At 36.0% G+C, this 18574-nt stretch overlaps 1 protein-coding gene across 6 annotated transcripts in view; it reads left to right on the top strand.

The window, feature by feature from the left end:
• Positions 1 to 18574, top strand: part of FNDC3A (fibronectin type III domain containing 3A) — a 144488-nt gene that overhangs the window by 89289 nt on the left and 36625 nt on the right. For all 6 annotated transcript variants that reach the window (XM_053899602.1, XM_053899607.1, XM_019447595.2 and 3 more), the window contains 4 exons: positions 5774 to 6014; positions 9951 to 10220; positions 11353 to 11411; positions 17079 to 17236. In XM_053899602.1, coding sequence (XP_053755577.1) covers positions 5774 to 6014; positions 9951 to 10220; positions 11353 to 11411; positions 17079 to 17236 — 728 coding nt within the window. The remainder of the gene's footprint in view (positions 1 to 5773; positions 6015 to 9950; positions 10221 to 11352; positions 11412 to 17078; positions 17237 to 18574) is intronic.

The raw sequence follows: 18574 nt of genomic DNA on the forward strand, positions 1-18574 counted from the left end.
CTGGTTGTGTTTATTTTTTGGTTTTTTTTTTTTTTTTTTTCTGTTTCTTAGCTTTCTTTTTTAAAATTGTGTTAAAATACACATAACAAAATTTACCATTATAACTTTAAATGTACAGTTCAGTGGTATTAAGTATATTCTGTGTTGTACTCCCTTCACTACCATCTGTTTCTGAACTCTTCAGTTGCAGAACTGAAACTATAAACCAAATAACAATAGCTTCCCATTCTTCTTTCCCACAGCTTATCTTTGTATTTTAAATGTTCGTTTTCAGAAGAAAAGTGATTTTTAATTTCATAAGTAATTTAGCCATTTCTATTTAACCAGTGAGATATCTCACTTGTGTTGTGAAATTTAAAAAGACCTTGGAGGACAGGTACCTGTGGATTCTGTGTCTACAAAATGGATATGACATGGAATTAAAGCCAAATTGCAAGAGTTCAAATACTGGCTCCTCCACTTACTGCCTGTGTGATCTTAGTGAGTTACTTAGCATCTGTATGCCTCAGTTTCCCCATCTGAAAAATGGAGATAATAGTACCTATTTGTAATATTGTTACAAGCATTAAATAGTTAATACGTGTCCCTTGAGGAACTTACAGTTAAGTTATAAAACACATGCATTTGGAAAGTTACAAACACTGCAGTGTTATAAATACCTACCAAGTGATACAGAATAAATGTAATAGAAATGATAAGAGGGAGAGGTCATTGAGATTGTGGTGTCAGGATAGGGTTCATGGAAATCAATCAAAATAAACCTTCTGCAGACCCCTAGCCCCGCATCTCTACCAACATTTGGGGTTACGTGTTCTGCCCTCTCATCTCAACTAACACTCTTCCTTTTCACCTAGAACAGAGACAGACTTTCCTGCTCCTGTCTAGACCCAGTGCCCCCATTGGAGTCTTGGATCCCATTCCCTTTTGCCTGCATTTTCTCCTCTCTCTTCCACATCATCAATTTCTTATTCTCTGATGGGTCATTCTGATTAGTATATTGGCATGTTGTAATTGCTCTCCCTAAAAACAAAATTTAAGATATTTGATTCTACTACTACTGGCCACCACTCTATTTCTATGTTCCCCTCTGCAGGAATAGTTCCCAAAATTGGGCTTTTATCTCTCTAATTCTGCTCCCCACTTTGTCTCTTACCCACTCCAGTCAGGGTCTGCCCCTGTGATTAGGGGATGAGGACCAAAACTGTCCTCATCCAAGTCACAGTGACTTTCACATTGCCAAATCCAGTGGTCAGCTTTTAGTCTTCATTTTACTTGACCTTTCAGCAGCAAAGTTGATCTTTCCTCCTTAATACACTTCACCAAACTTCCAGACTCCACAGTCCTCTTCCTACCTTGCTTGGTTGCCCTTTTGCAGTCTTTTCAGAACTACAGACTAGTATATCTAACTACATACTCAACATTTCCACTTAGATGTCTCATAGACATAAGCAAATTCATGTGTCCAAAACCTAAAACTCCAAATCTCACCCCCCAAAATAATTTATTCTACCCTACAGCCTTCCCCTTCACAGTTGATGGAACACCACCCTTCCATAACTTCTTGTTCTCACTTCTCCAGTGGTGTCATCAGCTCATCTTGTTGTTCTGCCTTCAAATATATGCAGAATGCGGATGTCTTTTTACCACCTGCTCCAACCCACCACCATTTCTTGCCTAGATACTGCAATAGCTTCCTGTTTTCCTTGGTTTCCCTGTTTTTTTCCCTTGCCCTACAATCTATTCTCAACTCAGTAGCCAGAGAGTAATCCTATTAATTGTAAGGTTATATCAAGATTTCTCAACTTTGACACTACAAACATTTTATTAGGCCCAATAATTTTTGTTATAGGGAATTGTCTGCTGTGTTGTAGGGTATTGAGCAGCATCTCTGACCGTTCTACCTACTAGATTCTGGTAGTATCTGCCCCCAGTTGTGACAGCCAAAAATGTCTCCAGATACTGCCAAATGCCCTTTAGGGGGACAAAATCACCTCTGGCTGGGCACCAGTGGCTTATATCACCCTTCTGCCCAAAACTTTGTGATTGTTTTCCCTTTCACTGAGAGTAAATACTGAAGTCCATGTATTTAATAGCTCATATGGCCCTACCTGACCTGGCCACTCCCTTTAACTCTTTGACCTTACCTGCTTCTACCCTTCCTTCTTACACTGAGCCAGTTGCACTGACTGCCTACTAAAGCTACTTATATCTATTAGGGGCTTTGTTCTGTTTTCTCTGCCCAGAACACACTTCCAGATTTCTCCATGGCTAATTCCTTCAGTTCTGCTCAAATTTCATTTTGCCAATAAGGCGTATCCTAGTCACTCTATCTTATCTGCAATCTGTCCTACTCCCACAATACTTCTGGTCTCACTTACCTGTTTTTCCCCCCATAATATTTATCACCTTGCAAAATTATATACCTGTTTTTCCCCCCATAATATTTATCACCTTGCAAAATTATATAAATGATTTACTTCTGTTTTTGTGTTTATCCTCCCTATTAGTGTATGTGACCCTACGAAGACATTACTCACATTAGTTTCTTGCCTTAATTATTACCAATGTCTTTGTTGTGGTCAAAAACAAATTATTTTTTAGGGGTGCCTGGTCAGTTAAGCATCCGGCTCTTGATTTTGGCTCAGGTCACCATCTCCCAGTTTGTGAGATCGAGCCCTGCTGTCAGTGCAGAGCCTGCTTGGGATTCTGTCTCTCTCTCGCTCTCTGCCCCTCCCCCTGCTCACACTCTCTCTCAAAATAAAAATCAATAAACTTTAAAAAATGCTTTTAAAATGAATGGAGAAGGTAAAGTTAGAGCTAGATATGGAAGGATGGATGGGATTTGTGTAGTTATAGATTAAGGGGAGGCAAAGAGTAGAAGAAAGATGGCACAAACAAAAGTCCAAGATACAGAAATGTATAGGTCTGTATGAAGATAGGTTTTTAGTATACCAGCCTGGCTGGAGTTAAGGGTTCAGGATTTGGTGTAGAAGAAAAATACATCTAGGAAGGTAGGTTGGAGCAAGACTGAACAGTGTCAGAGAATATGGACTGTAATCCTATCAACAACAGGAGTCATTTAATATTTGTGAGTTGGAGAGTTGATAATGGTGAAAGTAGTGTATTGCAACAGACACTGGTTTGGCTTATTCAAAATCCACTCCAGACTCCTAATGTCCCTTCCTGTGGGTTAGAGGGTGAAAAGCTATGATTTCCAGATTCTCCAGCTAGGGATCCAGATATTTCATTTCTACCAATTACATACACTTGTCTGAGGCTTTAAATTCAAAACTGAGTTAAAATAGGGAGAAAAGCAGGATATGTGACATTTATTTTGCTGGAAGCAAGGCATTTATAGTTCTAGAGTTAGTATGTAAAAAACAGCGAAGTCATTTGGTCTTCTAGTCCTATGTTACAAGTCCTCTCCTACTCCAACAGGTAAGGGTAGTTTAATAGGCTGTTTTAATTGTAACTATAATTTTTCTAAAGCAATAATTATTTATTTGTAATTTAAGCTTATCTATACCTAAACAAGTGTGTTTTCTAATATATCTACGAAGCATGTATATATTTATAATACAAAAATTGCTACTTTTTTTTTTTTTAAGTTTATTTATGTAATCTCTACCCCCAGCATGGGGCTCAAACTCATAACCCCAGGGTCAAGAGTTGCATGCTTTTCCTATTGAGACAACCATGCACCCCCAAAATTTGCTATTCTTAAGAAAACTTGGGGTGCCTTGGTGGCTCAGTCGGTTAAGCATCTGACTTTGGCTCAGGTCATGATTTCGTAGTTTCTAAATTCTAGCCCTGCGTCAGGCTCTGTGCTGACAGCTCAGCCTGGAGTCTGCTTCAGATTCTGTGTCTCCCTCTCTCTGCCTCTCCCCCACTTGTGCTCGCTCGCTCTCTCTCTCAAAAATAAATAAACATTTTCTTTAAAAAAAAGCTTTTAATAAATAAATAAAAAGAATAGTAAAACTTGTTCTTCCTGAAAATATCAGGATTTGCCTTTAAGTTAGCGCTTTGCATTTCAATAATTTTCTGTTTCTTTAGGAAGGGGAAAAGTATTATTATTGATTTCTTATACCTTGATAGTAATCTTGTAAGTCTAAAAAGGTAAGGGCCCTTGGGGCACCTGGGTAGCTCAGTCGGTTAAGCATCAGACTTCGGCTCAGGTCATGATCTGTATGTGGGTTTGACCCTGCGTCAGGCTCTGTGCTGACAGCTCAGAGCCTGGAGCCTCCTTTGGATTCTGTGTCTCCCTCTCTATCTGCCCCTTCCCCGCTTACTCTCTGTCTCTCTCAAAAATAAATAAAAGTTTAAAAACAATTAAAAAATAAATAAAAATAAAAAGGTAGGGGCCCTGTTTTGGTAGAAGAATTCCTAATTTTGAGATAAAATCCTATATCCAGAAGGCTTTCCTTGTAGCTCCAATGAGGTTCAAAGGGAATAAATCTGTCATTTTAAAAACTCCTTTCCTACAGTTTAAACCCCATTTCAAAAAGGTATGATTTCTAAGATTAGGGTATGGGTTAGGGCCAGAATAATGGTTAGGGTTAGGGACAGTGTGAGGATATGTGCCTATTATCCAGTACTTCAGAGACCTCTCCAGAAGGATAACTTCAGGGTTAAGGTTAGAGGTTAGAGTTAGGCACATACCCTCACACTGCCCCTAACCCTAACTCTAACCATTCTTCTGTCACTAAACCGAACCCTAATACTAGATCTGAGGGGAAAAAAAGATTTGGTGTATATATAAAATGGAATATTACTCAGCCATAAAAATGAATGAAATCTTGCCATTTGCAACAACACAGATGAAGCTAGAGAGTATTTATTATGCCAAGCAGAATAAGTCAGAGAAAAACAAATACTAGATGACTTCACACATATGTGGAATTTTAAGAAACAAAACAAATGAGCAGATGGAAAAAAAAAAAAAAAAGGAGCAGAGAGGCAAACCAAGAAATAGACACTTAACTATAGATAACACACAGATGGTTACAAGAGCGGGGGGCGGTGGGGTGTGGGGAGTTGGCGTTAAATAGGTGATGGAGAATAAGGAGTGCACTTGTGAGGAGCATCCAGGGTTGTATGGAAGTGTTAACTCACTATATTGTGCACCAGAATCTAATTTGACACTGTATGTTAACCAACTGGAATTAAAATAAAAACTTTAAGAAAATATGTAATTTCTAAAACTGAAAGCCACAGATACTTTGCTTAACTGGGAGTTAATAATATATTAGGTGTTTGTCTCCCTTGAAAAGATCCTCAACTGTTAAAATTCTCCTGGTCATGGTCATAAGAATTTTGTACCTAAATGCAATATATGGTTGATTTTAGATACCTGGATCCAGTTTTTTTCCCCATATCTATTTCACAGTTTGTGTTCTTTCCACAGCTTATTCCTACCCATAATATGGAAAAGGAAATTAATTCCTAATCCTGTTGTTATTTGACCCAAAAATTTCCTTGAGTCTCCTTTTGTTGTTAACGCATCACTAAATGCACATAACACATAGGAATAAATACCTGATATTGTAGTTCATTATTTCTATTATTATTTAGCTAATCTCATCAGTGTTTTAAGATTTATATTGCATTGTATAATAAAAACTACCTCATCTTGTTCACTACTAATTCATGTGTACTTAGTGTATTTAATATGAACTTCTAATGAACTTCTAATGCTATAAAAATTCCTACTCTAACCTTTTACAAAAGAATTGCTTATATCTTATGGAAGAAATGTTTAATGTTCAATTTGTAGGTTATTGAAGACAATGGTGTTCGGAGAGTTGTTGTGGTTCCTCAGGCACCAGAGTTTCATCCTGGTGGTCACACAGTTATACACCGTTCTCCACATCCTCCTCCTCTGCCTGGTTTCATTCCTGTCCCAACCATGATGCCCCCTCCACCACGCCATATGTACTCACCAGTGACCGGAGCTGGAGACATGGCAACACAGTATATGCCACAGTATCAATCTTCTCAAGTATATGGAGATGTAGGTAAGATAAAAAATATTCCTATTTTATGGAATTAGTTCTTCTTTACTTGGATAGAACAGATGCTGTCTATCCTCCTATTATATAAAAGAAATGACCAACCTAGTGTCATACTCATGTTCTCTTGCCCAAGCACTGTGTTAAGTATTTCATCCTCATGATCACCCTTCAAAGCAAAAAGTAAACAAAATCAAAAAGGTAAAATAACTTCTATCATGCAGCAATATTTAGTGAGGATATGTTCAAACCAGAGCTTTTCTTCTGTCTTGCCAACTAGGCTCTGAGGAAAGTTTTCAGCCAGGAGTAATCATACTGTTGTTAAATCCTTAAAGCCTTGATGCCACTTACCAAAGTTGCTAGGTTATGTAAAGGACTGAAAAAACAAAATAAGATACAACATTGGCCCCCGGGGAGTTGACAAATTATTGGGAAGAATAGACAACCACACACACATCCACAAAGAAGTAATCTTATTCTTTCCTATGGGTTTAAATACCATATACTAATTCCTCTCAGGTTTGTATCTCCAGCCAAAACCTGGCCTCTAAGCTTCAGAAGGCTTAATTTCTTCTTGATACCTCAACTTAAATGTCTCATGCATCTCAGTTATATTGTTTCTAAACATAAATCTCAATTATGTAGCCTGCTTTTTCTGTCGTCTTTGTCTTGATACGTGATACCACTGCCACTCAGTTTGCTCAAGTGAAAGGCATATAGTCAAATTTGATTGTTACTTCTTTAACCCCTGCATCAATTGTTACCAGCTTTACTTTCAGAAGTTTCCCAGTTTTATCTTTTTTCCCCACTTCTTCTCAAATCTAGTCCACTGTCAGCTCTTGTCAGAACAACTGCAAGAGCAGTTTTCCAGTTGGTTCTCTGCTGTCATTCTTGCCCCCAGCCATCCAAGCTCAGCCAGAGTGATCATTTTAAAATATAAATCTGATTTCTATTTTTATTTAAACTTTTCATTTTATTTAGAATAAAATCCTGAACCTTGCCTTAGACCAGGATTTCTCAACCTCTGTACTCTTGATATTTGGGAATGGATGAGTCTTTGTTTTGGAGCACAAAACTGCATTGTAGGATATTCAGGAGAAGCCATGCTGTCTACCTACCAGATAACAGTAGCATATCAACCCACCCTCCCCTATCCTCACCCAGTTGTGACAACTAAAATTATCTCCACACATTGCTGAATGAACCCTATGGGCCAAAATTGGCCCTGGTTGCAAACCACTGGCCTGGATAAGGCCCTGCCCTGTGGCCTCTGACTGCTTTGTTCCACTTGTCCCCATTCCACCCCCTTCAGCTTTTCAAAACCTCCAAGCTCTTTTTGAGAACACCATGTTCTCTCCACCAGGAATGCTCTTTTCCCTTTTCTGTAGAAGGCTCTGTTTTTTTCCCGATAAATTTCAGCTTTCATAGAGACCCTCTGTGATCTTATCAGTCACTCACACTGAAACCTGTTTCCTTCACAGAACTTAACACAATTTGATTTTGTTTTAATTTGTATGTCTGTCTTCGTTGTTTGACAGTAAACCCCCTGAGAACTAAATCTTTTTTATTTGTCACCTGCACTTAGTAGTATCTATCATTAATGTTTAGTAAATTTACAGAGTAAACAACTCTAAATATAGAACTTTAAATACACAGCATAGCCTATAAGCAGTATCTTATATGTTATGTCATGTATCATATATACTTTTCAAACTTAACTTCTGTTGCCCAAGTAATGCATATTGATTCTGTGGGTCTGGGTGGAGTTTGGGTTTCTGCATCTCTAACAAACTCCCAGGTAAGGCTCATGCAGTGGTCCAGTGAAAACTTGAGTAGTAAGAGTTTATACTACAAATCAGTCTCATTCTTCTATTATGACTTATTTTTAAAAAGGTGTTTGAGAAAATTACAATAAAAAACTAGATGTGATAATTATTGCTATTTCGCATTGTTAGAACCCATTGTTGTTCAGAGGGGATATTAGAATACATGGATATGATTCATAATGTTGTGAAGGAAAGTGAAAAATACAAACCCATTAAAGGGTACAAATTTAAAAACTAGCTACCCGGTGATGGAAGACAAGAGTCGTATTGTATTTAAGATTATAAGCCAAAGCATCCGCCACTGGATCCAAATAACAGTTTTATAACCAGTAGCTGCCTCCATGAAAAGGAAATTCTAGCTCCTTCATATAAATATATGCACAATATGTATATTTGATATAAATGTTCAATCAATATGTTTTTATGTCTAGCATTTTTTCATTTAGGCTATTTAAGGCTTAGTTCAAGAGTGTAGCATGATGATACTCCCTGCTTATGGCTGAAAAGTACTACATTATGTGGATATAACATTGTTTACTCATTTATTAACTGATGGGCATTTGAGTTGTTTCCACTTTTTGTCTATTATGAATAATGATGCCTTGACAGTTGTAAACAAGTAGACAGGTTTTCACTTCTGGGTATATATCTAAGAGTGGAATTGCTGGCTTATATTGAGAAGCTGCAAAACTTTTCCTTAGTGTTTGCACTATTTTACATTTCTATCAGCAATGTGTGAGGGTTCTAATTTCTCCATATCCTTGTTAAAACTTGATTCTAGCCATTCTGGTAAGTATGAATTTTTGTCTCATTGTGGTTTTGATTTGCTTGTCTCATTACTGATATTGAACATCTTTTCATTTGCTTTAGTGGCCATTTGTTTATCTTTTTTCAAGAGATCTCCATTCAAATCCTGCACTCATTTTTTTAATTTGGGTTATTTGTCTTTTTATTGTTGAGCTGTAATAGTTTTGATGTATTCTGGATACAAGTCCTTATCAGATTTATGATATGCAGGTATTTTCTCCCGTATTGTCTTTTCACTTTCTCAGTGGTATCCTTTAATGCAGAAAAGAAAATTTTGGTGAATCTGATTTATTTTTCTTGGATTGCTTGTGCTTTTGGTGTCATATCAAAGAAACTATTATCTAACCCAAAGTCATACAGATTTACAGCTGTGTTTCCTTCTATGAGTTTAATAGTTTTACTTCCTACATTTAGGTCTTTGACTCATTTTAATTTTTGTATATGGTGTGAGGTAGGTGTCCAGACTCATTCTTTTACATGTAGATAACCAAATGCCTATTTTTTTTTTATGCTAATGTTTTATGTACCTATCCTTGTGATACTCATTTCAAGAGTATTGTACTAATTTTCTTAAAACACTGATAAATGAAAACTTTACTAAGATTTTTGAGGCTTTTTAAAAAATATTTTTCTCATTACAGATTTTAAATTAAAACTAAAAAACTCTGAAGACAATTAATTTAACAATATTTTTGGAGTTTATTGATTTTATTATAGTGTTATGTGACTTTTAGTAAAATAAATATGTTCTTCTGAATCACACCCTTGAGTTTATGATATACAGAGATGCAGTATTTTGTACCTGGATTCTGTTCTTAGTAAACAATCCCACTTTTTTTCCTTAATTCCTAAAACTTTATTTTTCAGTAATGATTTGGTTTGTGGTGTTTTGTTTTTTGTTTTGTTTTAGTCGTCAGGGAATTTAGGCAGGTGGTGGTTTTCTGTTTACGTATTTTATATGTTTGAAGTTGAAAGAGATGCTAAAAATGATGGCTACAAAAGAGCAGAAGAAAAAAAGAACTGTACACATTTCAATTCAGATCTTATTCCCCACCTATGATTATCATAACGTACCACCAAGCTGCTTCTGTGGAGATTAATAGTTAATTGGGAAAAGATGAAGAAGAGAAATATCTCTAAATTTATTTGATATATATAATTATAATCAAAAAGCTTGGTTCTGTCAGTTGATGGATAAATAGAAATAGCTTTGTTTTGGAGAATTATTCTTTGTAATGTTTCATAATAATTTTTATATAATGTAATGATAAATTTACTTCCCATTCCTTCTATTTTTATTTCTTCTTAGATGCTCACTCTACACATGGAAGGTCCAACTTTAGAGATGAAAGATCTAGCAAAACATATGAACGTTTGCAGAAAAAATTAAAGGATCGCCAAGGAACACAGAAGGATAAAATGAGCAGTCCACCATCATCACCCCAGAAATGCCCTTCTCCCATAAATGAACATAATGGGCTTATAAAAGCGCAAAATGCTAGTGGTGTAAACATAGGATCAACAAAGAACAAGTCCGGGAAAGGGAAAGGTGGTGCACAAATTGATACAGAAATAGAAGGTAACTATTTAAAACACTCATCTATTCCTGTTGGTGCTTTTCATCATTATTTAATCAACCAAAAGTATATTCTTTCAGTTATTTCATCATGCTCCAGATAAGCTGTAGATTAATAACACTTCTAAATGTGAGAAAAAGTTTTAGAACCCAAATTGTTGCTAGGGTACTTCTTTTTACAATTTGGGAAAGCTCAATTAGTAATTTCCCTTATATTGTAAATTTTACTAGCCAAGAGAAATTTCTGTCTGAAAGAAAAACCCTAATAAAGTTCATTCATATTCATTTTCCTCTCTTTCTGTGCCTTTGACATGGCTGTTCTGGTTTTTATCAACTTCAGTTTTTTATTTCTCCCAACTTCTTTATATGTAAGTCCTTGAAAGCAACTCATTGTGTCATTTACCAGTCTATCTATATACTCTGTAGTTAGGATTGAGTAGTCTCCATTACTTTATTCAGAAGTTTTTTCTCTTAAAATCCCCATATTTCCTTAGGAACCTTCCCCAGCTTGTGAGTAATTTCTACTATATGAACTCTGAGCACTACTTCCTTTTCTTTATGATTTCCATTCCTCACCAACACATTTTAATGCTTTAACAACCTCATAACTGTTATATTAACACAAATATTTCCCCATAATTTTGAGACCTTCTGATCATTCTGAAATCAGAATGAATGATATTTCAGAAGAGTTAAGCTAAAGTTTCAGATATATCAGTTATGAATACAAGTTCTGGTCAAGTCATTTATATTTTGGGAACCATAGTTAAGACCTTTTAAGAAACAAATAGTTAACTTGTAACTGTTAAGAGGTAGGAGATTGGGAAATGAGAATTTCAGAGAGTATTTTTTTTTAACTATGAAAAACAATATACTTTATATTAGAAAAACTTAGTGACTGGTTCAGATATATATATATAATGGTGTTATAATTAGTGATCACAGTTAAAATGGAAATAGAAACTGAAGTGAAGAATCCTGAAGAGCCACAAACTGCTGAATATGAACTAAAGTAAAAACTAGGAAATAAAAATCTCAGATTACAAACATAGTTTCAGAAGACACATTGTGGAGGGAGAGGGATGAATGTATTTAGTTCATTTTTTAATATTCTTTTTTTTTTTTTTTTTTTAAGAGAAAGATGAAGAAACTAAAGCTTTTGAAGCACTTCTTTCCAACATTGTCAAACCAGTGGTAAGTATTGTATGTATTCTCTTGACATTTATATTCAGTATTATTCACATAGGATTTTGGTATATTTTAATTAAGTCCTTTCTTAAAACCATATTAGAGGTACACGTGACTCTTGATCATGGGGCCATGAGTTCAAGCCCCACATTGGGTATAGAAATTACTTAAATAAAAATTTAGGGTGCCTGGGTGGCTCAGTTGCTTAAGCGTCTGACTCTTGGTTTTGACTCAGGTCATGATCTCACAGTTCATGAGTTCGAGCCCCACATGCAGCTCCATGCAGACAGTGCAGACCCTGCCTGGGATTCTGTCTCCCTCTCTTCCTGCCCCTCCCCTGCTTGCTCGCTCTCTCTCAATCTCTCAAAAATAAGTAAATAAATTTAATATTTTTTTTTAAAAAAGCTGTATTATAAGTAATGTGATATCAATAATGGATCAGTGTAGATCTCATATAAGGAGAGATCTGTTGATCAGTGAAGCAGAATAGTCAGTCAAGAATTCATTTCTTTTATGTTTTTTTTTTTATTTTTTGAGAGAGCGTGAGCAGGGGAGGGTCAGAGAGAGGATCCGAAGCAGGCTCTGTTGCTGACAGGCTGACACCAGCAAGCCCAATGCAGGGCTCAAACTCACGAGAGCCGTGAGATCACGACGTGAGCCGAAGTCGGACCCTCAACTGACTAAGCCACCCAGGCACCCCCAAGAATTCATTTTTTAAACTAGGATTTAATATATGCTTCATATGTCATTAAGCAATGACATTGAAAATCATTGGAAGAGACAAGGATGTAATAAATAATGTGAGTACCACTGATCATCAGTTTTTTAAAAATCTGTTTATACTATTTCCATGTGAAATGTATTCAGTTAACTCTAGATGTAAAAAGAATTAAACTATAGAAGAAAGTTAATATTCCCTAGCCCTTTATAAGTATAGATGTAACGGCAGAAATCAGAAAATCAGCAAAAGGTATGGCAGTAAAACTGGCTACGTAAAATTTTCTGCTTGTTTTTTAAATAGCCTAAGTAAAGGCTATCATTCCTAATAGGAAATATATTTACATCAGATTTGACATAAGATTAATTTTAAATGCTCATACAAATTGAATTTTTAAGCCCATTAAAAAACGAGCTCCACTCTGACAGTGCAGAATCTGTTGTGTCTCCATCTCTCTCTGCCCCTCCTCTGCTCACTCGCTCTCTCTCTCAAAACAGAACTGAGTTTATACATGTAAATTATAGAAACATGAGCAAAATTATTCCATAGTAATAGCTAATGCAAGTTTACTAGTGTCAGATTCTATTCAAAGTACTTCGAAAACATATCCGTTATTTTCTTTAATTCCAGAACAACCTTCTGTGTACTATTTTCCCTATTTTACAGAAGAGGAATCTGAAGCAAGAGCGGGTTTAATAAGTAGTATTGAAATTCAGTCAATGTCCTTCCAAGATCTATGTATATCACTAGATTTACTAAAAAAATAAATTTGCAAGCCTTAATAGGATTGGTATTTGAATGACATACTGGCTAATACCAGCAGTATTTACTTGTTATAGTATATAATATTAAAAGTGTAATTTTTCAGGCCATAAATTGTGGAATAATTCTTTTAAAGAATTTCTTGCCCAGCATTATGAGGAAGATGTAATTTTGTAAAATAAGTCCTGTGTCATAAACAAAGTAATGCTGATTGTTTTGTTTTGCTTTGTTTTATTTTAGTTTGTTTTTATAGTTTGGGTAGCTATAACTCCTTTACTAAATTACTTGTGAAGTGTAGGTCAGGAGAGTGTGTGTGTATGTGTGTGTGTGTGTGTGTGTGTAGTTGTTTTCACATGCTCTGGTTCATTTAGAGCATCAAACTAAATGAGTTTTCACTTATTCCATAAATATTTGACCAGTAATAAAATCCCACATGCTGTGCTAAAAGCTGGAGATAGGATGAAAAGCAAAGGATAGGTATGGCCCCTGCCCTCAGAGCTTCAGTTAGTAGAATAAATCATGCAGTAAATATAAAATTCTATCTGTGAAGTGCCAGAACAAAGAGATACAGTGCTATAAGAAAATACAATAATAGGGGGGCTAGGCCTTGACAGGGTGTCAAAATAAATTTCCCTAAGGAAGAATAATTGAACTGAAATTTAAAGAAAAAGTAGTAATTGGATGTTGTGGGCTATGGGTGGGGGTGGGAATTAGTGTGGGGAGAGTAGTGCAAAGTGACCAATGTTTGAAAAATACTGAACATGGCACATTTGAGAACCCCCCCCCCCAAAAAAAAGCTCACTCAGTGTGACTCAGGTGCAGTGTGTAGGGGAGAACATGGTGCTAATCTCAGCCTCAGCTACACATTCAGTGGTTGAGTGACCTACAAGTCACTTAACCTTTCTGAAACTACTTCTTCCATAAAATGGAGTATAATGGTATTGTATTTCCTCACATGCTAGAAATAATTAACTGTATAGATGAAAGTATTTGTCTTTATTATTGGGCTTCTTTGAAACTGTTTTAAGTCTCATTCTGTCAAAATCTACTGACATCTTTTTTTTTTCTTTTTTCCTCCCTCCCACCCCCTATTTTAATAATGCTTAAAATTAGACATCGATTGCCTTTTATTCAGTACCTTTTTACTTTCAGAATTTTTATCCTCTCCTTTTCCTTTTAATGTTCACTGAAACGTCTGATGACTCCAGGTTTCCTTAGACTCGACCTTTGAGTTATCTTCAGAATAATTCTCTCACTTCCTGATCCCAGTATCCATACAAGGGGATTGTCATTTCAGTAGCTTCCTAACTACTGTTTTAGCTGAAAACAGCTGCTACCTAGAAGTGAGTTCAGTATGGAGGCATTGTGTAATGGGAAAAGAACTGATTTATTCAGGTCCTACTCACTACTAGTTGAGTGACTTCAAAGTCACCTAATCTTTCTGAATACGTTTCTTCTGTAAAATGTATCTTTTTTGTCTTAGAGGGTAATTGCAAGAATCAAATGAGATGAATATAAAAGCAAATTTTACCTCTAAAGTAGCATACAAATAGAAGACTCATTTCAGATGATTTCCATATATTTATGTACTTATGTAAGTTCATAGGATATTTTACTGAAAAAAGTTACCAGGAATGGAATTCTTGAACTATAAAGTAAATTTTTATGATAGTTCCCAAGTAGCTCTACACAAAGATCATACCAATACATACTCTAATATATAGTCTTACCTACATTTAAGAGAGTGTGCATTTCTCCAAACCCTGAACACAATGGTTATTACTAGCTTTTTAATCTTCCCAATGTGTTGGAAGAAAGTTGGTACCTTGTCTTAATTTGCATTTATTTAATTATGAATGCAATTACATGAAAATAAACTAAAAATGGATTAAAGGTCTAAATTTGAGACCTGAAAACATAAAACTCCTAGAAAAAAACATGGGCAACAATTTGTTTGACATCAGCTATAGAACATTTTTCTATATATGTCTCCTTAGGCAAGGAAACAAAAGCAAAATTAAACTATTGGGACTACACCAGTATGAGATACCACTTTACACCTGTCAGAATGGCTAAAATCAAAAAGAATATAACAAATGTTGGCAAGGATGTGGAGAAAAAGGAACCCTCATACACTTTAATGGGAATGCAAATTGGTGTAGCCACTATGAAAAACAATATGGAGTTCCTCAAAAAGTCAAAAACATAACTATTATATGATCCAGTAATTCGATTACTGGGTTTTTACCCAAAGAAAACAAAAACACTAATTCAACACTAATTCAAAAAGATCTATGCACTCTTATGTTACAGCACTACTTACAATAGCTAAGTATGGAAGCAATCCCAAGCATCCATTCATAGATGAATGAATAAAGATGTGGTATATAGGTAACATATATACAATGGAATATTACTCAGCCATAAAAAAGAATGAAATCTCACCATTTGCAACAACATGGATGGACCTAGAGAGTATAATGCTAAGTGAAATGAGTCAGAGAAAGACAAATATCATATGATTTCACTCCTATGTGGAATTTAAGAGGCAAAACAGATGAACAAACAAGAAAAGAGACCAAAAAACAGACTCTTAAATACATAGAACAGGGGCGCCTGGGTGGCGCAGTCGGTTAAGCGTCCGACTTCAGCCAGGTCACGATCTCGCGGTCCGTGAGTTCGAGCCCCGCGACGATCTCGCGGTCCATGAGTTCGAGCCCCGCGTCAGGCTCTGGGCTGATGGCTCGGAGCCTGGAGCCTGTTTCCGATTCTGTGTCTCCCTCTCTCTCTGACCCTCCCCCGTTCATGCTCTGTCTCTCTCTGTCCCAAAAATAAATAAAAAACGTTGAAAAAAAAAAATTTAAAAAAAAAAAAAAAAAAATACATAGAACAAACTGGTGGTTGCCAGAGGGGAAATTAATGTGGGGATGGGTGAAAAAGATAAAGGGGATTAAGAATACATTATGAGGGGTGCTTGGCTGGCTCAGTTCAATGGAGCAAGTGACTCTTGATCTTGGGGTTGTGAATTCAAGCCCCACAATGGGTTTAGAGTTTACTTAAAAATAAAATCTTAAAAAAAAAAGAAAAGTATACACTTACCATGGTGAGCACTAAGAAATGTATAGAATTGTTCAGTCTCATTGTATTATACACCTGAAACTAATACAACGTTGTATATATACTTCAACTCATTTCTATAAACCTTAACACAGTGGACACATTACTAACTTTTTTTTTTTTTTTTTTTTTTTTAATATTTTTTTTTTTTTTAACGTTTATTTATTTTTGAGACAGAGAGTGACAGAGCATGAACGGGGGAGGGGCAGAGAGAGAGGGAGACACAGAATCGGAAGCAGGCTCCAGGCTCTGAGCCATCAGCCCAGAGCCCGACGTGGGGCTCGATCTCACGGACCGCGAGATCGTGACCTGAGCTGAAGTCGGACGCTTAACCGACTGAGCCACCCAGGCGCCCCGTAACTTTTTAATCTTCCTAGTCTGTTGGATGAAAAGTGGTATCTTGTTTTAATTTACATTTATTTAATTGTGACTGCATTTACACATCATTTGTTAGATTATCAATTTATATTTCTTTAGTCAGTTTATATCCTTTGCTCATTTTTCTCGAGTTGTTTTCTTACTGTAAGACACTTTAGTTTTATTTTTTTAATTAAAAGCAGGGAGCACAAGCAGAGGAGAGGGGCAGAAAGAGAGAGGGGGAGGCCAGGGGGGAGAGAGAGGGAAAGAGAGAGAGAAAGAGATCTCAAGTTCCATGCTCACACAGAGCCTGACACAAGACTAAGTCCCACTACCATTGGATCATGATCTGAGCCACAATCAAGAGTTAGACACTAGACTGAAACAGGTACCCCATAAGATACTTTCTAAATTGAGGAAATGAACCTTTTCAAATACGTTATAAGTGGACTTTTTTCCCCCATTCTTTTTTGTGTATGGTGTTTACACTAATAGTTTTAAGTGGCCCATAATGGTCCTTGGATTTTTTTATTGAACCCATTTGCCCTTTCACAATAAATTATATCTCTTCTACAAATGGATAGGCTTCTGTTTGTGAGCCATTTTGTATAAGTAGATACAGATATATTTTGTTTAATCTTGAAACCTCATTAGATTTTCATTGTTCCTTGTGCTCATTACAGTTGTTTCAGACAGCTCTAAATATTATGTTTTTGCAGGCCTCAGACATCCAGTCAAGGACAGTAGTACTAACCTGGTCACCTCCTTCCAGCTTCATAAATGGTGAAACAGATGAGACTACCGTGCCAGAGCTCTATAGTTACGATATTCTGGTCTCAAGTACTGGGAAAGATGGGAAATATAAAAGTGTGTATGCGTAAGTATTTGTTATGTTTCACTCCCTCCCATTATATAAGCCAGGGGTTTATATAAAGAGCTTAATACTAATTTTGTTCTGTTTTTCCCTCTTGATGCTTTCATTTTGAATCTATTAATTGATAATTGATACTGATTTCAGTGTATGTAATCCCAATGCCAGCTGGTACACATCTGTCTACACTCCCTTGGAATAATTGCTTTCATTGGCCACATTCAGCTTTAGTAGTTTTCAGTAGACTCCCTAATAAATGTTTCACTGTTCACATATTCCTGAGATATAAGTATAAATCGTAGCAGTAGAAGCCCAGATCAGAAATGGAGAACTCTTAGATTGTGAACTTGTGAAATCAGGTAATTCTCCTCCAAGGAGTTGGCTTTAATTCTTACATGTCAAGCTAATGCCCTATTGTAAAATGAAGTTAGTATCATTGTTCCTTATTTGTATGTTAGTATGTTAATAATCATATTTTGATTGGTTCAAAAGTTTTATTTCCTTGGGTCAAAAGTTTCATTACACACCAAGAAGCCTTAGAGTCATTGGCTAAAAATGTGACATTTATGACTGACAGTTGTAAAATAGTTTTTTTCGTTTGTCAAATAGAAATGGTTTATATTGCTTATTCTAATGGAAAAGTAAAGAGTGAAGTTGATTATTATAATTTAAGCACTGGGAAGATTGCAAAAGGGTTAGTCATTTGAATGATGATAATTAGCATAGAACACTGGACACATAGCCTTCTTGGTATCTTTTCAAAAAATAGCTAATGTAAGGAAGAAAGGAAAGTGAAACTGCTCCAGTATCTATCATCTAGTAACGTACGGTTAGAAAAATGTCCTGTCTCCTTCTCTCTATTGAGACTTCCTTGTGTTTATTCTATTCATATGTCTTAAAGGAGACAGAGTTACCTATGGGGTAAATAAGAGATAAAAGACCATCAACATCAAGGTTTCTTTTTATGTTAATGGCTGTTTCTAGTTAGTTATAGCTGTCTGCTAAGATGAAGCATTTATTTCCATTTGCAGCCTGATCAGAGAGCAGAAGAGAGACATTAGTCACCTTCTTTACTCTGCACCAATTAAGGTCTCTCCGAAGATTCTACTGAAACTGCCCAATTCATTAAGTGTTCTTCCCTCAATGGGAAAGGTTTTCTTTCTCATATTTCCTGGTTTTGATTTGAGAAAAGATGGAGGAGGGTGTCATAAAATGAGAGGAGAGAAATTTGGCTGAAGGAAATGGAACAGAGAATAGTGATTTTTACAAAAAGATGGAAAATGGTCTGGGTTTTTGACCACATATACAAGTAATCGTATCAAATTATTATTTTAAAAAGATGTG

The sequence above is a fragment of the Panthera pardus genome, unplaced genomic scaffold, assembly GCF_024362965.1.
Source record: "Panthera pardus isolate Hobbes unplaced genomic scaffold, ASM2436296v1 HiC_scaffold_1, whole genome shotgun sequence".
Classification (NCBI taxonomy): Eukaryota; Metazoa; Chordata; class Mammalia; order Carnivora; family Felidae; genus Panthera; species Panthera pardus.